A 25,901-nucleotide genomic window follows, 5' to 3' on the forward strand; every position below is an offset into this window, starting at 1 on the left:
CCTGGTTGAATCTTGGAGCTTGCTCTAAGCATCTTTTTCTTTTATGCTGGCATCAATGTTTGATAATTTGTTTGATCTCGTGTATATATGCTTTATACATAAACTTTAGTATTTGTATCTGTAATTCATCTGTTTTCGAAGCCCAATTCATTGAACTTACTGTTAGTGAAGTGGTCATGGATGTCTACTTCACTCACTTGTACATACTATGTCTTATAAATAACTGTATACTTGGATCATTTTTAATTTAAACTAACAATAATCTAATTGCATTTTTTGTAAGATGTAAATAATGAATATATAAAATAATCATAAATAAGTGTAGAATTAACTAAATAAAACGTTTATAGAACACCACTTCTCTCTTATTTTTTAACATGTAAAAACATTGCATTTTTTTCCTCTTTCTTTTGTAAATGATGTCAATGATAAACATTATTATGATATTGATGAATTAAAGGAAAAATCAAATTGAAAACAAATTGTTTTACTAATTTATTTGTATTTATTTATTCTCATTCTTTTCATTTCAAATTTAAAATGGCTCCATGTGTATCACACCACATAGGTAGAGACCAGTAAGGTGGAGGTTATGGTACAAAATGTATACCTATACAATATACTAGTTGCAATGCCCAAAATTAGGTATATTAAATATCTTGGTGTATACTAGTAATCATGAGGGTGTGAGTTCAATACCAGCTGAGGTACAGAATTTTATTCTCATCTGAGACATGAACCAGAGCCTATTATTGGAGTAAATAAGGAAGTCCTGTTTGAGCAATATAAATAAGCACTATTGATACCAAATGCTCTCAAGTCCTTCCTGGCTGACTTATTGCTAAAACCTATGAACCAGAGCCTATTATTGGGGTAAATAAGGAAGTCCTGTTTGAGCAATATAAATAAGCACTATTGATACCAAATGCTCTCATGTCCTTCCGGGCTGACTTATTGGTAAAACCCAACTTATGGTTTAAAATTCAGTTCCCTATAGCTGGCTTGCTGTTCAGGGACAAAGGGCAGTAGGTAGATACAGGTTGTGTCTAAAACCCAACTTATGGTTTAAAATTCAGTTCCCTATAGCTGGCTTGCTGTTCAGGGACAAAGGGCAGTAGGTAGATACAGGTTGTGTTGATCCAAGGTGTACAGACAATGCCTCTCAAATTTGATTTATTGTTTGTGAGGGCAGGTACTTTATACAGTCACCAAGTGTAATAGACCACTGATGAACAGATTCCTGAAAAAGGTACAGACAGTGCCTCTCAAATTTGACAGTGCCTCTCAAATTTGTGAGGGCAGGTACTTTATACAGTCACCAAGTGTAATAGACCACTGATGAACAGATTCCTGAAAAAAAAAGAGTTAATTTAATTAAACAAAGTGAAGCCATCCATTAGTATTTTCTCTTTTATTAGATTGTTTTCTCTGTCACAAAGTTATCCATTCAGATAGAACTCCCACATTTTTCACTTCTTTTCAGACTGAACAGCTTTTACTCTTGATAATGTGTGATTAGCTGTATGTAAATAAAATTAAAGAGCATAACTTTGATTGAGTCATACCTGAGTGAAGAGAAGACTGAAAAACAGGCTCTAGGTTCAAATGATCCTTTGAGTGAAAAACTACAATGAGAGTTAATTTAATTAAACAAAGTGAAGCCATCCATTAGTATTTTCTCTTTTATTAAATTGTTTTCCCTGTCACAAAGTTATCCATTCAGATAGAACTCCCACATTTTTCACTTCTTTTCAGACTCAACAGCTTTTACTCTTGATAATGTGTGATTAGCTGTACCTATGTAAATAAAATTAAAGAGTATAACTTTGATTGAGTCATACCTGAGTGAAGAGAAGACTGAAAAACAGGCTCTAGGTTCAAATGATCCTTTGAGTGAAAAACTACAATGTTCACTGTACCAAGTCCTATGTTTTGGCTTTTGACTTCCCCTTTGGTAGCCATAACTTTGATTGAGTCATACCTGAGTGAAGAGAAGACTGAAAAACAGGCACTAGGTTCAAATGATCCTTTGAGTGAAAAACTACAATGTTCACTGTACCAAGTCCTATGTTTTGGCTTTTGACTTCCCCTTTGGTAGCTCATACTCTTGTTTGCTATCAAACTTTTCGAATCCTTCAGTCTCAATTTTGTTCTTGAACTTCAGAAAATGATACCTTCTATCAAAATGTTTAACCCACTGTCCAGGGCAGAATTGTTCATATGAAGTTCTAAATTCTTTACAGGAATCTGCATTTCCTTCATGTGAATCCAAGCACTCCCAATACTTATCTCTGGCAGACCAACATTTTGTTCTTTCCTCCTTGGGTAGGAATGACATTTTAGCAGAAGGCAGTTGATCTTTTGGGAAACTATCTTATCCCTAGATGTTACAGTATGTAGGGCATTTAAATATACGATGTACCTAGGTACCCTTGAAATTAGTTTTTGTAACTGATGTGAGCATCAACATTTGATTTTTTTGTGTTTTATTTTCACTTCCCCACCCTGGCATCATGTTCCCCTACAATAACATTTGCTTCCCCTCAAATGCTAACTGATGTAGACTGATGTGACTCCGGACTTGCATCTGGTTTGACATTTGCGCTGTTTTTGAAACAGCGCGGAATAAATTGAAAGTTCATTATTCTTCCACTAGGGTCGCAGAGCTAAACTCCACTTATTTGGCAACATCATAATCCTATCCTATTTGTGGATTGGCGTCTACAAGCCCATTTTCAAAAGCCCAGAGTAACAGGTACCTTCTTGGAGACTCCTTTGAGCACAGTCTACAGCCATTCTCACAAGAATAGGTAACTACTTTTTTTTTTCTCCCCACACAGAAAATATTGTTCAAGTTTAATGATTCACTTAGCACAAAGCAATTTTAAAATTGATATTTTTTGCAGAAAAAGGTGACACTAAAATCAAGATTGAGGCATTGAAGAAAGTGATCCAAATGATTGCCAATGGGGAACGACTACCTGGCATTATTCGGCAACCATAATCCTATCCTATGATTTGTGGATTGGAGTCTACAAGTCCATTTTCAAAAGCCCAGAGTAACAGGTACCTTCTTGGAGACTGCTTTGAGTACAGTCTACAGCCATTCTCACAAGAATAGGTAACTACTTTTTTTTTTTTTCTTTCCACACAGAAAATATTGTTCAAGTTTAATGATTCACTTAGCACAAAGCAATTTTAAAATTGATATTTTTTGCAGAAAAGGGTGACACTAAAATCAAGATTGAGGCATTGAAGAAAGTGATCCAAATGATTGCCAATGGGGAACGACTACCTGGCATTCTAATGATTATCATCCGCTTTGTTCTGCCGATGCAAGACCACATGATCAAGAAACTCCTTCTCATTTTCTGGGAAATTGTGCCCAAGACAACCCCTGATGGCAAACTCCTACAGGACCGATGCAAGACCACATGATCAAGAAACTCCTTCTCATTTTCTGGGAAATTGTGCCCAAGACAACCCCTGATGGCAAACTCCTACAGGAAATGATTTTGGTTTGTGATGCCTACCGAAAAGATTTACAACATCCCAATGAATTTGTCAGAGGCTCCACCCTGAGATTTCTGTGCAAACTGAAAGAACCAGAACTTTTGGAACCCCTGATGCCTGCAATCAGAGGATGCTTGGAACACAGACACTCTTATGTGCGCAGAAATGCTGTGCTGGCCATTTTTACAATTTATAAGTAAGATTCATTGTAGTTAGCTGACTAGGTGCATCAGCATACCTACCTGAAATCAAGGCATATCCAACATGACAATGTACCAATTTATCAAAATATTGTTATTATGAATTATGATACAGAGTCAATAGGGTGCATACCTACCTGAAATCAAGGCATATCCAACATGACAATGTACCAATTTATCAAAATATTGTTATTATGAATTATGACTAGGTGCATGTGCATACCTACCTGAAATCAAGGCATATCCAACATGACAATGTACCAATTTATTAAAATATTGTTATTATGAATTATGATACAGAGTTAATGACTGTTGTGTGATTGTGATTAACTTGTGGAAAACAACATCCATGCACTCTGCATATCATGTACTGTTGCATCATCCTATCATCTTAGTCAAATAGAGAAAAACTGCATTTCTCCATTGTGACAATCTGACACTGATGTCCAATATGACAATGTACCAATTTATCAAAATATTGTTATTATGAATTATGATACAGAGTTAATGACTGTTGTGTGATTGTGATTAACTTGTGGAAAACAACATCCATCCACTCTGCATATCATGCACTGTTGCATCATCCTATCATCTTAGTCAAATAGATAAAAACTGCATTTCTCCATTTTGACAATCTGACACTGATGAATTTAATAACACATAGTTAGAAAAGTACATTATACAGATTCAATAGCTTCTGTGTGATTTATACAGACATTCACATTTTTTTATCCTGATTTTCCTGTTTTTTCCAGGAACTTTGAATTCCTCATCCCTGATGCTCCTGAGTTGGTTGCCACATTTTTGGAAGGAGAACAGGACATGTCTTGCAAGAGCTTATACAGATTCAATAGCTTCTGTGTGATTTATACAGGCATTCACATTTTTTTTATCCTGGTTTTCCTGTTGTTTCCAGGAACTTTGAATTCCTCATCCCTGATGCTCCTGAGTTGGTTGCCACATTTTTGGAAGGAGAACAGGACATGTCTTGCAAGAGGAATGCATTTGTCATGCTGTTGCATGCAGATCAGGACCGAGCTCTGACTTACTTGGCTTCCTGTTTGGATCAGGTCACTTCCTTTGGGGACATTCTTCAACTTGTCATTGTTGAACTCATTTATAAGGTAATGGAAGTATTTAGAATAGAATAGAATATACCCTGCTTATACTGCCAGAATGAGACTAAAAAAAGTACTATTACAAAAAGACCCTATTTAGAACTAGAACCAGCCTAGGTAGCTTGGAAGGTAGCACACCTGCCTTGCATGTGGGTAAACTTTATTGTAAACAAGTAAGGTTTGTTCTTGGAACAACTGGTTTCCTGTCCTCACTCTCTTTGATTTTGGACAGTAAAATCTCCACTGTTACATTTAATTTAATCCCCTTGAAGAAGAAGAAGAAGAAGAAGAAAACAATTTAGTACAAGAAGTTTACATGCTCTGAAAAAGCTTTCCTCTTCAAGTTCTTGAGTAATATTAATAACCTTTTGTCAAATACAGGAGCTCTAAGCCTCTTTTTCTTTTATGCTGGCATCAATGTTTGATAATTTGTTTGATCTCGTGTATATATGCTTTATACATAAACTTTAGTATTTGTATCCTAAGCCTCTTTTTCTTTTATGCTGGCATCAATGTTTGATAATTTGTTGGATCTCGTGTATATATGCTTTATACATAAACTTTAGTATTTGTATCTGTAATTCATCTGTTTTCGAAGCCCAATTCATTGAACTTACTGTTAGTGAAGTGGTCATGGATGTCTACTTCACTCACTTGTACATACTATGTCTTATAAATAACTGTATACTTGGATCATTTTTAATTTAAACTAACAATAATCTAATTGCATTTTTTGTAAGATGTAAATAATGAATATATAAAATAATCATAAATAAGTGTAGAATTAACTAAATAAAACGTTTATAGAACACCACTTCTCTCTTATTTTTTAACATGTAAAAACATTGCATTTTTTTCCTCTTTCTTTTGTAAATGATGTCAATGATAAACATTATTATGATATTGATGAATTAAAGGAAAAATCAAATTGAAAACAAATTGTTTTACTAATTTATTTGTACTTATTTATTCTCATTATTTTCATTTCAAAACTAAAATGGCTCCATGTGTATCACACCACATAGGTAGAGACCAGTAAGGTGGAGGTCATGGTACAAAATGTATACCTATACAATATACTAGTTGCAATGCCCAAAATTAGGTATATTAAATACCTTGGTGTATACTAGTAATCATGAGGGTGTGAGTTCAATACCAGCTGAGGTACAGAATTTTATTCTCATCTGAGACTTGAACCAGAGCCTATTATTGGGGTAGATAAGGAAGTCCTGTTTGAGCAATATAAATAAGCACTATTGATACCAAATGCTCTCAAGTCCTTCCTGGCTGACTTATTGGTAAAACCCTCGTATTATTGGGGTAAATAAGGAAGTCCTGTTTGAGCAATATAAATAAGCACTATTGATACCAAATGCTCTCAAGTCCTTCCTCGCTGACTTATTGATAAAACCCAACTTATGGTTTAAAATTCAGTTCCCTATAGCTGGCTTGCTGTTTGCTGTTCAGGGACAAAGGGCAGTAGGTAGAGATACAGGTTGTGTTGATCCAAGGGGTACAGACAGTGCATCTCAAATTTGATTTATTGTTTGTGAGGGCAGGTACTTTATACAGTCATCACTGTAATCCTGACGTAAGTATCAGTTCAACCTTATTTATATTTGTTTCTGGCTGGGGGACTTTTAGCATACTTGCCTGAAATTTCCCTTGCTAAAGAATCAGCAAAGATTGAGTCCGAAAATTATTCACTCGTAAAATTTTGTAGCCAAACCAAATGCCAGCCCAAAAGCGATTACCCTAAGGCTGACGAAAAATGCCGACCCCGTCTGAACACGGGAAAAGGCGAGAAAGAATAAGAAGAAGATTAGTATTTTATTTTTCAGCGCTTAATATACCTAATGTTCCGTATGGTCTGCTTAAGTAATCACCTAAAATTGGATACAGAGACTTTGCCACTAAAAATTCACGACAAGAATTTCATGATATGAAACTATAGTCCAACTAAATTCACCAATAATTCCTCCCTCTTCTAGGTGTTGAAAATGATAGGTAACTGACTAAAAAGTCCCACTATGTCTCACAGGCATTAGTTGAATCCCACAAAAAGTCCCACTGGCATTAGTTGAATTGTTCCCAGGAAGAAGAACCTATGTTATTTTTGCTACTAACATAGGCTCTTCTTCTTATGAACGATTGAACTGATGCCAGTTGACATGATGCGACATTTTAGTTTAAGCAGACAGTAAAGTGATGCAAACTCCTTTGGAAATTTTGGCCGTGATCAGCGGCCGATTCGTACGTGTTTCGAAACTCGGTACACTTTGGAACCTTTTGTGAAGTTTGAGCGAAGATTGTGGTCCCGACCATTAATCAAACATCCTGTAGTTATTATAAACTCCTTATAAATATTTCCATCTTTCTCTCCCCATCATCTCATCCCTTCCTCTACCTCTACTACATCATGAAGGCAGCTTGTTTTAACTATCATCCTTATTCTTTGCCATTCCAGGAGACACCCTCCAGAACTGTACTCTAGAGCTGGCTACACCTATCCAACATGACAATGTACCAATTTATCAAAATATTGTTATTATGAATTATGATACAGAGTTAATGACTGTTGTGTGATTTTGATTAACTTGTGGAAAACAACATCCATGCACTATGCATATCATGTACTGTTGCATCATCCTATCATCTTAGTCAAATAGAGAAAAACTGCATTTCTCCATTGTGACAATCTGACACTGATGTTTAGGTCTCTGCACCAAGGCTATCACGAATGATGATCAGGACCGTCTGCTGATGATGCTCAAGGTCTTGTCAGATCGATCCCCAGTAGTGGTAGATGTTTTTACCGAGCAATAAAGTTAGAAAAGTACATTATACAGATTCAATAGCTTCTGTGTGATTTATACAGACATTCACATTTTTTTATCCTGGTTTTCCTATTTTTTCCAGGAACTTTGAATTTCTCATCCCTGATGCTCCTGAGTTGGTTGCCACATTTTTGGAAGGAGAACAGGACATGTCTTGCAAGAGGAATGCATTTGTCATGCTGTTTTGTTGTTTCCAGGAACTTTGAATTCCTCATCCCTGATGCTCCTGAGTTGGTTGCCACATTTTTGGAAAGAGAACAGGACATGTCTTGCAAGAGGAATGCATTTGTCATGCTGTTGCATGCAGATCAGGACCGAGCTCTGACTTACTTGGCTTCCTGATGATATTTTATACAGCCGCTATTGTTATGATATTAATACGGATTAATTCAATTATAAATCTTTGAGATTTTAATAATAGGACAAAAAAACTGTTAGCTTTACACGGTCTGGCTGAGGGAATTAAAGAGGGAGGCTATAATATAAGCTAGAGGGAACTGTAACTGCTATGGTCTTATCGTCCCGAAATCGAAGAGAGAAGGAAGACAGGATAGGAGAAAGCCAGCCGTTCCGAGCCGAATGGAGGTTAAAACCCCCGTCACTAAGTCCAGAGAAAACCCTCTTCAAAGGCTTTTCTATGCTTCAAAAGAACAAGCACAAGTCCTCACGATGGTTGACTACGGTTCAAGACAAGCCAATTAAACATGGCTAGAGACCATTAACCCGGTGTATGGCTGATATAAAAAGGTGTCTTTTCTTTATTCTGCCATCACCATTTGGCTAAAGCTAAAGCCGCTACAACAACAACAACAAAATTGTTGTCAAATGTCAAGGAACTTAACCACTAGGACATTCTCCCTACAACCAGACGTACTGACGTAGTTCTATCTAACTCGTATGATATTGATCCTCGCCAGGTTCCCATCGTGGAAGGTCACCCCGGTGTATGGCTGATATAAAAAGATGTCTTTTCTTTATTCTGCCATCACCATTCGGCTAAAGCTAAAGCCGCTACAACAACAAAAACAACAACAAAATTGTTGTCAAATGTCAAGGAACTTAACCAATAGGACATTCTCCCTACAACCAGACGTACTGACGTAGTTCTATCTAACTCGTATGATATTGATCCTCGCCAGGTTCCCATCGTGGAAGTTGTTGTCAAATGTCAAGGAACTTAACCACTATGACATTCTCCCTAAAACCATAGGCGGTTCTTGCCTAAATTTTTGGGGGGGCTTGATTTTGAAGGTACACCTTCAAAATTTTGATTTAGCTTAATTTTGGCCGTGATCAGCGGCCGGTTCGTACGTGTTTCGAAACTCAGTACACTTTGGAACCTTTTGTGAAGTTTGAGCAAAATCTAATGTCCATAGAAACGCTAACGTCGCCCTTTGTTTGCAGTTTGCATGCGTTTGAATACGTTTATTCATATTACAGAGGAAAACATTGCATAGCTGAAAATTAAAATTGCTACAGAGCTGAAGACGTGAAAATGTTTGCTATAATTATGTTGTTGCATATACCTCCTTTTTCTCTACCCTATACCTCCCTCCCATTGCCCGCTACAACAACTATACCAACGAGAACCGACGGAGCACGCCGAACTTTAGTTCTAATCTGACATTCTCCAAAATAGGGCACCCCTTTACAGTCCTGTGCCCGCATTAGTTGAATCCCACAAAAAGTCCCTCTGGCATTAGTTGAATTGTTCCCAGGAAGAAGAACCTATGTTATTTTTGCTACTAATAGGCTCTTCTTCCTATGAACGATTGAACTGATGCCAGTTGACATGATGCGACATTTTAGTTTTAGCAGACAGTAAAGTGATGCAAAACATTAGTTGAATCCCACAAAAAGTCCCACTGGTATTAGTTGAATCGTTCCCAGGAAGAAGGACCTATGTTATTTTTGCTACTAACATAGGCCCTCCTTCCTTTATACGATTGAACTGATGCCAGTTGACATGATGCGACATTTTAGTTTTAGCAGACAGTAAAGTGATGCAAACTCCTTTGGAAATTTTGGCCCTGAATCGTTCCCAGGAAGAAAGACCTACGTTATTTTTGCTACTAACATAGGCTCTTCTTCCTATGAACGATTGAACTGATGCCAGTTGACATGATGCGACATTTTAGTTTTAGCAGACAGTAAAGTGATGCAAAGTCCTTTGGAAATTTTGGCCGTGATCAGCGGCCGATTCGTACGTGTTTCGAAACTCGGTACACTTTGGAACCTTTTGTGAAGTTTGAGCAAAATCTAATGTCCCTAGAAACGCTAACGTCGCCCTTTGTTTGCAGTTTGCATGCGTTTGAATACGTTTCTTCATATTACAGAGGAAACCATTGCATAGCTGAAAATGAAAATTGCTACAGAGCTGAAGACGTGAAAATGTTTGCTATCATGATTGTTGCATACACCTCCTTTCTCTCTACCCTATACCTCCCTCCTATTGCCCGCTACAACAACTATACCAACGAGACCCGACGGAGCACGCCGAACTTTAGTTCTAATCTGACATTCTCCAAAATCAGGCATCCATTTACAGTCCTGTGCCCTCTTCCCCTGAGTTACCGTTACATCTGTTGTGTGCGAAGTTTCAGAGACATGACCTACCTTCTTTCATTTCAAAAAAAAAAAAAAAACCTTCAAACTCCCTGTGCCCTCTTCCCGTGAGTTACCGTTACATCTGTTATGTGCGAAGTTTCAGAGACATGACCTACCTTCTTTCATTTCATAAAAAAAAACTTCAAACTCACTTTCTTCTTTCAAATGGTTCAAATTTCGCAGCTATGGAGCTCGTCTCCTCTCGCAACATCGAGGAGATGGTGCTGGTTCTCAAGAAGGAGGTGTCCAAGACTCTCAACACAGGAGAACACGAGGATACCGGGAAATATCGTCTGCATAGCTGAAAATGAAAATTGCTACAGAGCTGAAGACGTGAAAATGTTTGTTATAATTATGTTGTTGCGTATACCTCCTTTCTCTCTACCCTATACCTCCCTCTTATTGCCCGCTACAACAAGATACCAACGAGAACCGACGGAGCACGCCGAACTTTAGTTCTAATCTGACATTCTCCAAAATCGAGCATCCCTTTACAGTCCTGTGCCCTCTTCCCCTGAGTTGGCGTTACATCTGTTATGTGCGAAGTTTCAGAGACATGACCTACCTTCTTTCATTTCATATATAAAAAAAAACTTCAAACTCACTTTCTTCTTTCAAATGGTTCAAATTTCGCAGCTATGGAGCTCGTCTCCTCTCGGAACATCGAGGAGATGGTGCTGGTTCTCAAGAAGGAGGTGTCCAAGACTCTCAACACAGGAGAACACGAGGATACCGGGAAATATCGTCAGCTCCTGGTCCGCACCCTGCATTCCTGTTGTATGAAATTCCCGGACGTGGCAGCCTCTGTCATTCCCGTCCTGTCTCAGTTCCTTACTGATTCTAACGAGCTAGCCGCGCTCTACAGAGAACTGTACAAAGGAGGTACTATTGTCCCGAAATCGAAGAGAGAAGAAGGACAGGATAGGAGAAAGCCAGCTGCTCTGAGAACGAACCTTATCCATTTAGGATAAAGTTCGCCCCGGGGGAAATGGAACCCGCGACACATTATTATGGTCTCTTCTTGATCCCTTGTGTTGCCGCGTTCATTTTTGTTTAGGACTATTGCACTGAACCCGCGACATAGCACTTACAAGGTGGGCGCGCTACTTTTTTTTTGTAGGGGGAGGTCTAAATTTTGACAGTGTTGTATTGAGTTCATTCCTGTTGTATGAAATTCCCAGACGTCATTCCCGCAGCCTCTGTCATTCCCGTCCTGTCTCAGTTCCTTACTGATTCTAACGAACTAGCCGCGCTGGATGTTTTGGTGAGTAATTGACCGAATGAAGTGAGGTTTAAATTTTGACAGTTTTGTATTGAGTTCATTCCTGTTGTATGAAATTCCCGGACGTGGCAGCCTCTGTCATTCCCGTCCTGTCTCAGTTCCTTACTGATTCTAACGAGCTAGCCGCGCTTGATGTTTTGGTGAGTAATTGACCAAATGAAGTTAGGTTTAAATTTTGAGAGTTTTGTATTGAGTTCATTCCTGTTGTATGAAATTCCCGGACGTCATTCCCGCAGCCTCTGTCATTCCCGTCCTGTGTCAATTCCTTACTGATTCTAACGAGTTGGCTGCACTTGATGTTTTGGTGAGTAATTCGTAGAAGCTTTTTTTTTTAGCAATGAAATAACTGCTACATTAGACGCGTGTGGTCTGTCGAAACAAGTACACATTTTTGTCCATGTCGAGTACAAATTAACCCATCCTTTAAGGGTTTAAGGCTGCTTTTTGTGTAAGAAGAGTTGGTGAGTACTGTAATACTAAATACTAGTGGTACATTGAACTGAAGAAAAAAAAAAAAAAAGAGGTAATCAAATGTAAAACCCAACTTATGGTTTAAAATTCAGTTCCCTATAGCTGGCTTACTGTTCAGGGACAAAGGGCAGTAGGTAGATACAGGTTGTGTTGATCCAAGGGGTACAGACAGTGCATCTCAAATTTGATTTATTGTTTGTGAGGGCAGGTACTTTATACAGTCACCAAGTGTAATAGACCACTGATGAACAGATTCCTGAAAAAAAAGAGTTAATTTAATTAAACAAAGTGAAGCCATCCATTAGTATTTTCTCTTTTATTAGATTATTTTCTCTGTCACAAAGTTATCCATTCAGATAGAACTCCCACATTTTTCACTTCTTTTCAGACTCAACAGCTTTTACTCTTGATAATGTGTGATCGCCCGGGACTGACAAGAAACGCCAACCCTATTTAAGTAGGAAAAGGTTTGGAAGAAGAAGATTTATTTATTTCTTAGGTCTGATATCTACAAAGAACTGTGCAAAGGAGGTACTATCGTCCCGAAATCGAAGAGAGAAGAAGGACAGGATAGGAGAAAGCTAGCTGCTCTGAGAACGAACCTTATCCATTTAGGATAAAGTTCGCCTCGGGAGAAATGGAACCCGCGACACATTATTATGGTCTCTTCTTGATCCCTTGTGTGCCGCGTTCATTTTTGTTTAGGACTATTGCACTGAACCCGCGACATGGCACTTACAAGGTGGGCGCGCTACTTTTTTTTGTAGGGGGAGAATGACAAAAATGAAATTTTCCATCTAACCCTACAGGTCCATTACATATTATGTTTTTAACATGTTTCTTTTTGCTTCCTCCTCTCTCCCAGGCAAAAGAGAAGCCCGGTCACAAGGTGCAGCCGGATGATCCCATCTCGTTTCTCGAGCGATCGTCTTATCGCGTTGAGAGAGAACCCATCGCATGAGCGAGTGCTACAGGACCTAGTGATGGATATATTGAGAGTATTGGCCAGCCCTGACCTGGAAGTGCGCAAGAAAACGTTGAATCTAGGTAAGCGTGGTATTATTACCTGTTGATTTCGATCAAAGCTTATAGGTAACTGACTAAAAAGTCCCACTATGTCTCACAGGCATTAGTTGAATCCCACAAAAAGTCCCACAGGCATTAGTTGAATCGTTCCCAGGAAGAAGGACCCATGTTATTTTTGCTACTAACATAGGCCCTCCTTCCTTTATACGATTGAATTGATGCCAGTTGACATGATGCGACATTTTAGTTTTAGCAGACAGTAAAGTGATGCAAACTCCTTTGGAAATTTTGGCCGTGATCAGCGTAAATGAAACTTGAGTCAAGAAAATTGTTTTTAAGTTGAGCAAAGTTCGAGTAGATTACTATTGTTACCATGTAACGTGTATTTATAGTAACCAGAAAGTAACCCGTTGAAAATATTTGCAATCAAAAACCAAGTACACATTTTTGTCCATGTCGAGTACAAATTAACCCATCCGTTAAGGCTGCTTTTTGTGTGAGAAGAGTTGGTGAGTACTGTAATACTAGTGGTACATTGAACTGAAGAAAAAAAAAGAGGTAACCAAATGTGTGTAGGCACGGGCGGGATTTGTTATTTTAAATTTATCTTTATCCATTTTTTTTATTTATTTTTTTATTTTTTTAGAAATCTCTTCTCCTTTCTTTTTTAGAGGTAGATATTTTATTTTATAAACAAGATATATTCTATTCTATTCTGACAGTGTAAACAAGATATATTCTATTCTCATTCCAGGTGTTTGTAAGGGAAGCTATTCATTCGTTCGAGACACTACGTGCCCTCATCATAGAGCAACTACTGGACGCCTTCGCTTCTATCAAGAGTGTGAAGATACATCGTGCAGCCCTGTGGATATTGGGAGAGTACTCGACCTCCCCTGATGATATTCAGGCCATTATGAACGTGACTCGACAGGCCCTGGGAGAGGTAAGGACTCCGCCTTCGCTTCTATCAAGAGTGTGAAGATACATCGTGCAGCCCTGTGGATATTGGGAGAGTACTCGACCTTGCCTTCGCTTCTATCAAGAGTGTGAAGATACATCGTGCAGCCCTATGGATATTGGGAGAGTACTCGACCTCCCCTGATGATATTCAGGCCATTATGAACGTGACTCGACAGGCCCTGGGAGAGGTAAGGACTCTTTACTTGAGAAAATTCAAACAGACCACACGAGTCTAATGTAGCCGTTGTTTCATTGCTACGAAATTAAAACGGTGATGAAACACTCTTAAGAAAGAAGAAAAAAGATGCATTCATTCACAAGCTTATGAGGTTAATGTGAAGATTCGTATAGCCGAATGGAGCTAGCACTTTTATACAGCATTTCTCTGCAAAAGTTCTGGTTTTTTGGACTTTTTCGCAAAAATTGCAAATGGAATGATAAGGGAATCAATTGAAATATTTGAATTTTCGCTCCATAACCTTAAAATCAAATGCACTTCAGACAGTGTTGCCAGATGTGGAAGCAGTGTTGCCAGAATTTTTTTATACACTAGCACTTTTATACAGCATTTCTCTGCAAAAGTTCTGGGTTTTTGGACTTTTTCGCAAATAATGCAAATGGAATGATAAGGAAATCTATTGAAATATTTGAATTTTCGCTCCATAACCTTAAAATCAAATGCACTTCAGACAGTGTTGCCACTAGCACTTTTATACAGCATTTCTCTGCAAAAGTTCTGGGTTTTTGGACTTTTTCGCAAATGGAATGATAAGGGAATCTATTGAAATATTTGAATTTTCGCTCCATAACCTTAAAATCAAATGCACTTCAGACAGTGTTGCCAGATGTGGAAGCAGTGTTGCCAGAATTTTTCTTCGAAGGGATTTTTTTAGCGAAGCAGGGAATTTTTTCTTCAAATGAGGGAATTTTTAATTTGGCAACATTGGATGGACGTGGAATCTGGATAAAAAAAAATCTTTTCTTTTGAATTTTTTTTTTTGATAAAATATTAAAAAATAATTTCTCAAAGTCCATTTCCTTATCAGTTTGATTTGTTTTATTGGAAAACTTGGTGTTCTCATCCCTTCCTCTACCTCTACTACTTCATGAAGGCAGCTTGTTTTAACTATCATCCTTATTCTTTGCCATTCCAGGAGACACCCTCCAGAACTGTACTCTAGAGCTGGCTACACTGGGAGACTTGAAGCTGGTAGAGAGACCTCAGCCTGTGGTTCTAGCTCCACATGACTTCTGCAATATCAAAGCTAATGTCAAGGTAGCTTCCACGGAGAATGGAATCATCTTTGGAAATATTGGTGAGTAAATGTAAAGAAAAGGAAAAAAAATTGAAAACCTTAAAAAATTAAATAAACTTGTCAATAAAACCAATTACATTTACAAATGAAGTCTGTCTGTGTCGTGTGTATGAAAACCTTAAAAAATTAAATAAACTTGTCAATAAAACCAATTACATTTACAAATGAAGTCTGTCTGTGTCGTGTGTAGTAGAAAAAAAATCTCCGTTTTCAAGATTGTGAAAGGTTTGATAGAGGAAACTGTAACTGCTAAGGTCTTATCTCCCGAAAGCGAAGGGAGAAGGAACACAGGATAGGAGAAAGCCAGCTGTTCCGAGAACGAACTTTATCCGTTCAGGATAAAGCCCTGGCCGGGAATCAAACCAGCGACATAGCTCTTACAAGGCAAACACGCCACCCTCCAAGCTAACTGGGGTAGGTCTGTCTGTCTTCCTGGTATTTCGAGATGACTATGTTCTTATGTTTAGTCCAGTGGTAACGCGCTTCTCTGTCTTTCAGAATTATAGCGTGTTTTCCTGGTCCTCCAACATTTCACCTTGATTTAACGAGTGTTTCAAAATGCATATCATGTTTGGTTTGATATTTCCAGTGTACGACGTGAGTGGCACGGCGTCCGATAGAAATATCGTGGTACTGAACGATATTCACATCGATATCATGGACTACATAGTCCCAGCCTCGTGCATAACATTTCACCTTGATTTAACGAGTGTTTCAAAATGCATATCCTGTTTGGTTTGATATTTCCAGTGTACGACGTGAGTGGCACAGCGTCCGATAGAAACATCGTGGTACTGAACGATATTCACATCGATATCATGGACTACATAGTCCCAGCCTCGTGCAATGATTCCGAGTTCCGACAAATGTGGGCCGAATTCGAGTGGGAAAACAAGGTTTGTATTTCGCCATTTTTTTTCTTTAGTAGCTGCTATAGTCTGGGTGGGGGCGGGGGAACAGGAAGTATACCAGCCTCAATTTCTCTTGCTAAAGATATAGCAAAGGAAATTCGTGGCCAAAACCAAATGTCAGCCCAAAGCAATCACCCTAGTTACTTACGGCTAATTGAGAGGCTGACGAATAACACCGACCCCGTCTGTACACGGGAAAAGCGAAGAAAAAGAAGAAGATTCTTTGTAATTACTATTTTACCTAAGTTATGTCTAACAATGGATACTTGCAACTTACAAGTCTTACTATCCCGACTCGGAGTTTCATATAATTTGTAGACATTTTCAAGAGAAACTTTCTTGATTCACACACTCTCTCATCTCAGGTATCTGTCAACACCAACCTGACCGACCTGCACGAGTATCTGCAACACCTCATAGCAACTTACAAGTCTTATCATCCCGACACGGATTTTTATATAATTTGTAGACATTTTCAAGAGAAACTTTCTTGATTCACACACTCTCTCCTCTCTCTCATCTCAGGTATCTGTCAACACCAACCTGACCGACCTGCACGAGTATCTGCAACACCTCATCAAGTCCACCAACATGAAGTGAGGTAGGTAAACATTGGATTTTAGGATTATTGAGATGTTGGGAAAAATCCTACAATGCTACAGTGAGCACCAAAGTTGTGACATAATAACACAAAGAAACTGCATTTACATTTTACATATAATTTGTAGAGATTTTCAAGGGAAACTTTCTTGATTCACACACTCTCTCTTATCTCAGGTATCTGTCAACACCAACCTGACCGACCTGCACGAGTATCTGCAACACCTCATCAAGTCCACCAACATGAAGTGTCTCACCTTATCCCGACTCGGAGTTTCATATAATTTGTAGACATTTTCAAGGGAAACTTTCTTGATTCACACACTCTCTCATCTCAGGTATCTGTCAACACCAACCTAACCGACCTGCACGAGTATCTGCAACACCTCATCAAGTCCACCAACATGAAGTGTCTCACCCCAGAGAAAGCCCTGTCGGGGCAATGTGGCTTTATGGCCGCTAACATGTACGCTCGTTCCATCTTTGGTGAAGACGCTCTGGCTAATCTAAGCGTTGAGAAACCGTTTAACAAACCGGATGCGGCGGTGACCGGACATATTCGGATCCGGGCCAAGAGTCAGGGGATGGCACTCAGTCTGGGCGATAAGATCAACAGCAGCCAGAAGCGACCCGCCAAGATTTGCGCCACGTAAGGAGTTTGTGAGATGGGTGTAGTGAGTGAGTTATAAAGGTGTGTCCACACATAGTCGACGTCCGTCGATCGATGTGAATTTATTGTGAGTTGATGTGGATCGACGGCCGGTCGACTCTGTTTGGACACACCTTAAGGACTAGTCTTTTCAGTGGACTATTCTGTTAATGGGTCAATCAATAATTGTAATAAAACTAATAAAAATGGACTTGGCCCGTTGATTTGTCTAAACTCCATACAATGAGCCGCGCTTGATGTTTTGGTGAGTAATTGACCAAATGAAGTGAGGTCTAAATTTTGACAGTTTTGTATTGAGTTCATTCCTGTTGTATGAAATTCCCGGACGTCATTCGCGCAGCCTCTGTCATTCCCGTCCTGTCTCAGTTCCTTACTGATTCTAACGAGTTGGCTGCACTTGATGTTTTGGTGAGTAATTCGTAGAAGCTTTTTTTTTTTAGAAATGAAACAACTGCTACATTAGACGCGTGTGGTCTGTGTCGTAGCGTGCCTATCCCGTAGTATGCCTCTCATCAGATGGGCGAGAAAAGCCGCTCCACTGTGTTCTTAGCCTAATTCGTAGAAGCTTTTTTTTTTAGCAATGAAACAACTGCTACATTAGACGCGTGTGGTCTGTGTCGTAGCGTGCCTATCCCGTAGTATGCCTCTCATCAGATGGGCGAGAAAAGACACATTACTTCCCATTTAGGTGCTGGGTCAACACGAGAAAACCAGAAAGTAACCTGTTGAAAATATTTGCAATCGAAACACAAGTACACATTTTTGTCGATGTCGAGTACAAATTAACCCATCCACCAACCTCAGTGGTGCAGTTGTTAACGCGTTGGACTTTGGATCTGGAGGTTGGTGGTTCAAGTCCAAGTCATGTCATGAAATTTATCTCCGTTTTCAAGATTGTGAAAGGTTTGATAGAGGAAACAACTGCTAAGGTCTTATCGTCCCGAAAGCGAAGGGAGAACGAACACAAGATAGGAGAAAGCCAGCCGTTCCGAGAACGAACTTTATCCGTTCAGGATAAAACCCTGGGCGGGAATCAAACCGGCGACCTAACTCTTACAAGGCAGACACGCCACCCTCCAAGCTAACTGGGGTAGGTCTGTCTGTCTTCCTGGTATTTCGAGATGACAATGTTCTTATGTTTAGTCCAGTGGTAACGCGCTTCTCTGTCTTTCAGAATTATTATAGCGTGTTTTCCTGGTCCTCCAACGTTTCACCTTGATTTGACGAGTGTTTCAAAATGCATATCATGTTTGGTTTGATATTTCCAGTGTACGATGTGAGTGGCACGGCGTCCGATAGAAATATCGTGGTACTGAACGATATTCACATCGATATCATGGACTACATAGTCCCAGCCTCGTGCAGTCCCGAAAGCGAAGGGAGAAGGAACACAAGATAGGAGAAAGCCAGCCGTTCCGAGAACGAACTTTATCCGTTCAGGATAAAACCCTGGGCGGGAATCAAACCGGCGACCCCCCCGTCACTAAAAACCTTAGCAGTCTAGAGAAAACCCTCTTCAAAGGCTTTTCTATGCTTCAAAAGAACAAGCACAAGCCCTCACGATGGTTGACTACGGTTCAAGACAAGCCAATTAAACATGGCTAGAGACCATCACCCCGGTGTATGGCTGATATAAAAAGGTGTCTTTTCTTTATTCTGCCATCACCATTCCGCTAAAGCTAAAGCCGCTACAACAACAAAATTGTTGTCAAATGTCAAGGAACTTAACCACTAGGACATTCTCCCTAAAACCAGACGTACTGACGTAGTTCTATCTAACTCGTATGATATTGATCCTCGCCAGGTTCCCATCGTGGAAGATGAGCTGAAGAAAGCGGCAGGAGAGAAAACGGATGAGTTGGATCAGCAGACTGGTCAGCAGCATGTGAGCAAGTTGGTAACTTCGGATGGAACGTATGCCACCCAGCAGGAGAGAAAACGGATGAGTTGGATCAGCAGACTGGTCAGCAGCATGTGAGCAAGTTGGTAACTTCGGATGGGACGTATGCCACCCAGTCAGCATTCAATACCGCCTCGTAAGTTACTGTACCTACCTTTTTTTATAGAATATAGAATATAGTCAATATAGATCATAGTATCCCTAGGCCGAGTTTCCAGAAATGTATAGTTCGGTCGTTATTTGGGGCCAAAGTTTCGCTATTTAGGGCTATACTCGCGGTTCTCACGACTTTCCCAGGTCGTTCAAACTTTGCAGGGAGATTCCATACTTAAATTGTTTAGCTGAAAAGTATCCTTGGGCCGGATCTCGAGAAAGGTACGGTCTGGCAATTATTTTGAAAAAGCCCCAAAAGAGTTCGCGGTTCTCAGGACTTTAGATTTCAACCCAAGTCGCTCAAATTTAACAGAGAGATTCGATAAATAATGCACATCAAGAGTGTCCCTGGGCCGGGTTTCGGAAAATGTATGGCTCGGCCGTTATTCAGGGCTAAAGATTCGCTAGCTAGGGCTATACCTGAAGAAAGTTGGCTCAAGAAATCTACAGTTCTGCAGCTATTACTTAAAGACTTCTTTTAGTGTTCGCGGTTCTAAGTATCTAGGAGATCTATGTATGTTATGTATTATTCTAAAAAATGTTTCGTTACAGGCTCGCGGTCCTCAGGACTTTAGATTTCAACCCAAGTCGCTCAAATTCAACAGAGAGATTCGATAAATAATGCACATCAAGAGTGTCCCTGGGCCGGGTTTCGGAAAATGTATGGTTCGGCCGTTATTCAGGGCTAAAGATTCGCTAGCTAGGGCTATACCTGAAGAAAGTTGGCTCAAGAATTCTACAGTTCTGCAGCTATTAAAGACTTCTTTTAGTGTTCGCGGTTCTAAGTATCTAGGAGATCTATGTATGTTATGTATTATTCTAACATTACAAAAAGACCCTATTTAGAACTAGAACCAGCCTAGGTAGCTTGGAAGGTAGCACACCTGCCTTGCAAGTGGGTAAACTTTATTGTAAACAGGTAAGGTTTGTTCTTGGAACAACTGGTTTCCTGTCCTCACTCTCTCTTTGATTTTGGGACAGTAAAATCTCCACTGTTACAGTTACCACCCATTAAACCTCTTGAAGAAGAAGAAGAAGAAGAAGAAGAAGAAGAAGAAGAAAAAAACTTACAATTTAGTACAAGAAGTTTACATGCTCTGAAAAAGCTTTCCTCTTCAAGTTCTTGAGTAATATTAATAACCTTTTGTCAAATACAGGTGTGTCATGCCAACCCTACCGAGAGGTCCCGTTTCATTCGTTGTATCTACAATCTTCTCAACTCATCAAGTCCTGCAACTTACAACTATACAATTTAGTACAAGAAGTTTACATGCTCTGAAAAAGCTTTCCTCTTCAAGTTCTTGAGTAATATTAATAACCTTTTGTCAAATACAGTTACGTCAGTATCTGATGAGCGGTGATTTCTTCATCGGTGCATCTATCGGGTCTACGCTCACCAAACTAACACTACGCTATCTGAACCTGGTGACGGACCCTGTTAAACAGAACCGGTTCTGTACGGAAGCTATGCTTATCATTGCGTCCATTGTACATCTGGGCAAATCAGGTGAGTAATAGTACTGTTTGGGAAATGAAGGAGACCGTGCGCCCCGTGCGGCTACATGATTGCAACTGAAATTTTTATTATTCAATTTCACTGGCCACACTACCAAACAAGTACTATCTACAAGGATGTTACCTCATAAGTTGATTTTTTTTTTTAGAAGTTTGATAGAGGGAACTGTAACTGCTAAGGTCTTATCGCCCCAAAAGTGAAGGAAGACTGAATAGGAGAAAGCCAGACGTTCCAAAAACGAACCTTACCTATTGATAAAATCCGCCGCGGGTGGTAATCGAACCCGCGACCTAGCGCTTACAAGGCAGACGCACTACCCTCCAATCTAACTAGGCTGGCTTTTATGTAGAATATCTAATGCTATTGATTATCCAAGATGAAAATTGTGCAAAGTTTCAAGTAGTGAAGAAAGAAGGAAGACTGAATAGGAGAAAGCCAGACGTTCCAAAAACGAACGTTATCTGTTGATAAAATCCGCCGCGGGTGGGAATCCAACCGCGACCTAGCGCTTACAAGGCAGACGCGCTACCCTCCAATCTAACTAGGCTGGCTTTTATGTAGAATATCTAATGCTATCGATTATCCAAGATGATAGTTGTGCAAAGTTTCAAGTAATAGTGCAACAGGCCAAGTTTTAGCTCTTTGTAAACCCAGAGGTTTTTGCTTTATGTAGAATTTTTCAAGGTGTTGTCAACTGTGTAGAAGGTTTGCTAAGTTGTTAGACTTATTAGTAGATAACATTTTTCCGTGTGACAAGTTTAGCAACGTGGTCAAGTAATACATTTTTTCTAAAATTAAAGCCCTATAATTAGTACCTACATACGTACAAATCATAAAACAAAGTTATGTCATTGCTACAAAATATAAATGGCACTTAAAAAAGACTCATCTTGTTTTTGTTTCTATCGATCCCCAGTAGTGGTAGATGTTTTTACCGAGCAATGCAGAAAGGCGATATCCATCATGCTGGAAGCTAAGAGCCAGGAGGAGGCATCCACTCAAAAAGTTAGTTTTATTTTATTTATTATGTTATTAATTTCTCTCTCAAGTAACAGGACATAAGGTACACAATAGGGCTGCCCGGGACTGACAAGAAACGCCAACCGTATTTAAGTAGGAAAAGGCTTGGAAGAAGAAGATTTATTTATTTCTTAGGTCTGATATCTACAGAGAAATGTACAAAGGAGGTACTATTGTCCCGAAATCGAAGAAAGAAGAAGGACAGGATAGGAGAAAGCTAGCTGCTCTGAGAACGGACCTTATCCATTTAGGATAAAGTTCGCCTTGGGGGAAATGGAACCCGCGACACATTATTATGGTTTGATCCCTTGTGTGCCGCGTACATTTTTGTTTAGGACTATTGCACTGAACCCGCGACATAGCACTTACAAGGTGGGCGCGCTACTTTTTCTTTGTAGGGGGAGAATGACAAAAATGAAATTTTCTATCTAACCCTACAGGTCCATTACATATTATGTTTTTAACCTGTTTCTTTTTGCTTCCTCCTCTCTCCCAGGCAAAAGAGAAGCCCGGTCACAAGGTGCAGCCGGATGATCCCATCTCGTTTCTCGAGCTATCGTCAGCTCGCGGCTCTGAGTTTGGCGGCACGGAGAATGTGTTTGAGCTGAGCTTGAATCAGGCGCTCATAGGTAGCGGCCCAGCGGCGGCACAAACCCAGGCCGCCGACCCGAGTGGCGCTTCTAAATTGAATAAGGTAACAGAAGCCGTATTTTATTATGTGACTTTTTTTCAGATTCAACCAAGGAGATTCCGCTTTGACCGTCCACACTTGCTGTCACAGGCCATTTGTGTATCTTCAATGGTTATCTGAAAGAGGGCCTCTGAGTGATTTTATTACCCCACAAAAACACAAATGTGAAAAAAAAAGGCCAAGTTCCTATCCAAAAGTGTCGGCCTATAAAAGTGGTGAGATCAGAAAATAAAGGCCAAGCCTGCAGTCCCAGTTTTTCGTTTCGATCTGAAGCGCCAGTTTTACTTTTTTCTTTGAATTTTATTTCTATTTATCTAAGCACGTTAACAGGCGTCGGGGCTAGGTGTTGTCTGAAACACTTAAACACAGCTTCTATAACATTATTTTATTATTTTTAACAAGCAAACAATGTTAACTAAATAATTACCTATTAGCTAGAACAAATGGTATTTTGTAAGGGTTTGTACTGGAAAAGTAATTTAGGTAATTAGGTATTGTAGGTACATGATAATCATGCACCATATTTCCTAAGGTATGTTGATATCTTCTCTTTCCTGGTTGAATCTTGTTAGGTATTGTAGGTACATGATAATCATGCACCATATTTTCTAAGGTATGTTGATATCTTCTCTTTCCTGGTTGAATCTTGGAGCTTGCTCTAAGCATCTTTTTCTTTTATGCTGGCATCAATGTTTGATAATTTGTTTGATCTCGTGTATATATGCTTTATACATAAACTTTAGTATTTGTATCTGTAATTCATCTGTTTTCGAAGCCCAATTCATTGAACTTACTGTTAGTGAAGTGGTCATGGATGTCTACTTCACTCACTTGTACATACTATGTCTTATAAATAACTGTATACTTGGATCATTTTTAATTTAAACTAACAATAATCTAATTGCATTTTTTGTAAGATGTAAATAATGAATATATAAAATAATCATAAATAAGTGTAGAATTAACTAAATAAAACGTTTATAGAACACCACTTCTCTCTTATTTTTTAACATGTAAAAACATTGCATTTTTTTCCTCTTTCTTTTGTAAATGATGTCAATGATAAACATTATTATGATATTGATGAATTAAAGGAAAAATCAAATTGAAAACAAATTGTTTTACTAATTTATTTGTATTTATTTATTCTCATTCTTTTCATTTCAAATTTAAAATGGCTCCATGTGTATCACACCACATAGGTAGAGACCAGTAAGGTGGGGGTTATGGTACAAAATGTATACCTATACAATATACTAGTTGCAATGCCCAAAATTAGGTATATTAAATATCTTGGTGTATACTAGTAATCATGAGGGTGTGAGTTCAATACCAGCTGAGGTACAGAATTTTATTCTCATCTGAGACTTGAACCAGAGCCTATTATTGGGGTAGATAAGGAAGTCCTGTTTGAGCAATATAAATAAGCACTATTGATACCAAATGCTCTCAAGTCCTTCCTGGCTGACTTATTGGTAAAACCCAACTTATGGTTTAAAATTCAGTTCCCTATAGCTGGCTTACTGTTCAGGGACAAAGGGCAGTAGGTAGATACAGGTTGTGTTGATCCAAGGGGTACAGACAGTGCATCTCAAATTTGATTTATTGTTTGTGAGGGCAGGTACTTTATACAGTCACCAAGTGTAATAGACCACTGATGAACAGATTCCTAAAAAAAAGAGAGTTAATTTAATTAAACAAAGTGAAGCCATCCATTAGTATTTTCTCTTTTATTAAATTGTTTTCCCTGTCACAAAGTTATCCATTCAGATAGAACTCCCACATTTTTCACTTCTTTTCAGACTCAACAGCTTTTACTCTTGATAATGTGTGATTAGCTGTACCTATGTAAATAAAATTAAAGAGCATAACTTTGATTGAGTCATACCTGAGTGAAGAGAAGACTGAAAAACAGGCACTAGGTTCAAATGATCCTTTGAGTGAAAAACTACAATGTTCACTGTACCAAGTCCTATGTTTTGGCTTTTGACTTCCCCTTTGGTAGCTCATACTCTTGTTTGCTATCAAACTTTTCGAATCCTTCAGTCTCAATTTTGTTCTTGAACTTCAGAAAATGATACCTTCTATCAAAATGTTTAACCCACTGTCCAGGGCAGAATTGTTCATATGAAGTTCTAAATTCTTTACAGGAATCTGCATTTCCTTCATGTGAATCCAAGCACTCCCAATACTTATCTCTGGCAGACCAACATTTTGTTCTTTCCTCCTTGGGTAGGAATGACATTTTAGCAGAAGGCAGTTGATCTTTTGGGAAACTATCTTATCCCTAGATGTTACAGTATGTAGGGCATTTAAATATACGATGTACCTAGAGGCCTGTTTTTTATTCTGATGTAACTGATGTGAGCATCAACATTTGATTTTTTTGTAGCAGCCAGAAGCGACCCGCCAAGATTTGCGCCACGTAAGGAGTTTGTGAGATGGGTGTAGTGCGTGAGTTATAAAGGTGTGTCCACACATAGTCGACGTCCGTCGACCGATGTGAATTTATTGTGAGTCGATGTCGATCGACGGCCGGTCGACTCTGTTTGGACACACCTTAAGGACTAGTCTTTTCGGTGAACTATTCTGTTAATGGGTCAATCAATAATTGTAATAAAACTAATAAAAATGGACTTGGCCCGTTGATTTGTCTAAACTCCAAACAATGAATCAGATCACAATCAGGTAGCACGCCTGCCTTGTAATCGCTAGATCGCTTCCCGCCCAGAGCGAACTTTGTCCCAATAAGGTTTGTTCTCTGATTGACTTTCTCCTATCCTGTCCATCGCTCTTAGTTTCCGGGACGATAGGAAGTTGAGTGAGTTTCGTGTTTTAGGATCTGACTCATTGACTGAGTAGTTCTTTTTCATAACTCACTTTAGTAATTAGAGCTGGGACAAGAGAAGAAAAAATTAGAGTGCGTCTTCTGATTTTTGATGTCCTAGTTACATTTAAATTTCCTTTTGGCCCGCCATCACAGTCCTTAATTTACCAGTCTATGTTATCGGATTAATTTGATGTCTTGTGAAATCGATATAAGTTATACAACAGCGATTGTGACTTCGGCCTTAGAATTTATGTCAAGTTTATTAATAAGAAAATGG

General features: G+C 39.1%; 2 protein-coding genes and 1 long non-coding RNA gene across 6 annotated transcripts; 2 read left to right on the forward strand and 1 right to left on the reverse strand.

Annotated features, from left to right (window-relative positions):
* Window positions 1-14,647, reverse strand: LOC103510576 (cytochrome c oxidase assembly factor 6 homolog). 4 transcript variants are annotated; one of them, XM_026824604.1, is made up of 5 exons: window positions 14,562-14,647; window positions 2,095-2,447; window positions 1,842-1,954; window positions 1,054-1,240; window positions 1-848 (listed from the first exon to the last, which is right to left on the reverse strand). In XM_026824604.1, the coding sequence occupies exons 2-3, from the start codon at window positions 2,336-2,338 to the stop codon at window positions 1,926-1,928; spliced, it is 273 nt and encodes a 90-aa protein (XP_026680405.1). In that variant the 5' UTR covers window positions 2,339-2,447; window positions 14,562-14,647; the 3' UTR covers window positions 1-848; window positions 1,054-1,240; window positions 1,842-1,925. The 4 variants fall into 4 exon arrangements, 3 of the variants coding, with proteins under 3 accessions (XP_026680405.1, XP_026680406.1, XP_017300119.1); XM_026824605.1 differs by having other exon boundaries at window positions 3-848; window positions 1,842-1,919; window positions 2,060-2,447; XM_017444630.2 differs by lacking the exon at window positions 1,842-1,954 and having other exon boundaries at window positions 3-848; window positions 1,982-2,447.
* Window positions 863-1,354, forward strand: LOC103510577. Its single transcript, XR_541431.3, has 3 exons — window positions 863-1,039; window positions 1,129-1,146; window positions 1,250-1,354. It is a non-coding gene; the product is annotated as an uncharacterized LOC103510577 (long non-coding RNA).
* On the forward strand, window positions 2,957-25,849 carry LOC103510584 (coatomer subunit beta). Its single transcript, XM_026824596.1, has 18 exons — window positions 2,957-2,984; window positions 3,221-3,329; window positions 3,419-3,709; window positions 4,630-4,837; window positions 6,823-6,838; window positions 7,299-7,413; window positions 7,866-7,986; window positions 8,586-8,601; window positions 10,459-10,575; window positions 10,903-11,059; window positions 11,613-11,697; window positions 13,809-14,000; window positions 14,032-14,205; window positions 14,707-14,773; window positions 15,172-15,333; window positions 16,084-16,229; window positions 17,183-17,524; window positions 25,244-25,849. The coding sequence occupies exons 1-17, from the start codon at window positions 2,957-2,959 to the stop codon at window positions 17,495-17,497; spliced, it is 2,319 nt and encodes a 772-aa protein (XP_026680397.1). The 3' UTR covers window positions 17,498-17,524; window positions 25,244-25,849.
* Window positions 25,850-25,901: the final 52 nt, after the last annotated feature.

This window comes from Diaphorina citri, unplaced genomic scaffold, assembly GCF_000475195.1.
Source record: "Diaphorina citri unplaced genomic scaffold, Diaci psyllid genome assembly version 1.1 scaffold620, whole genome shotgun sequence".
Classification (NCBI taxonomy): Eukaryota; Metazoa; Arthropoda; class Insecta; order Hemiptera; family Psyllidae; genus Diaphorina; species Diaphorina citri.

Bases quoted from the DNA above. Each gene is read 5' to 3' on its own strand.
- LOC103510576 (XM_026824604.1), bottom strand. From the start codon at position 2,338: ATGTCATTCCTACCCAAGGAGGAAAGAACAAAATGTTGGTCTGCCAGA. The intron at 1,955-2,094 runs CAAAGGGGAAGT...AGTTATGGCTAC, and splicing joins CAAACAAGAGTATGAGCTAC to CAAAGGGGAAGTCAAAAGCC.
- LOC103510584 (XM_026824596.1), top strand. From the start codon at position 2,957: ATGATTGCCAATGGGGAACGACTACCTG. The intron at 7,414-7,865 runs GTGATTTTGATT...TGTTGTTTCCAG, and splicing joins ACAGAGTTAATGACTGTTGT to GAACTTTGAATTCCTCATCC. The intron at 16,230-17,182 runs GTTTGTATTTCG...CTCTCATCTCAG, and splicing joins AATTCGAGTGGGAAAACAAG to GTATCTGTCAACACCAACCT.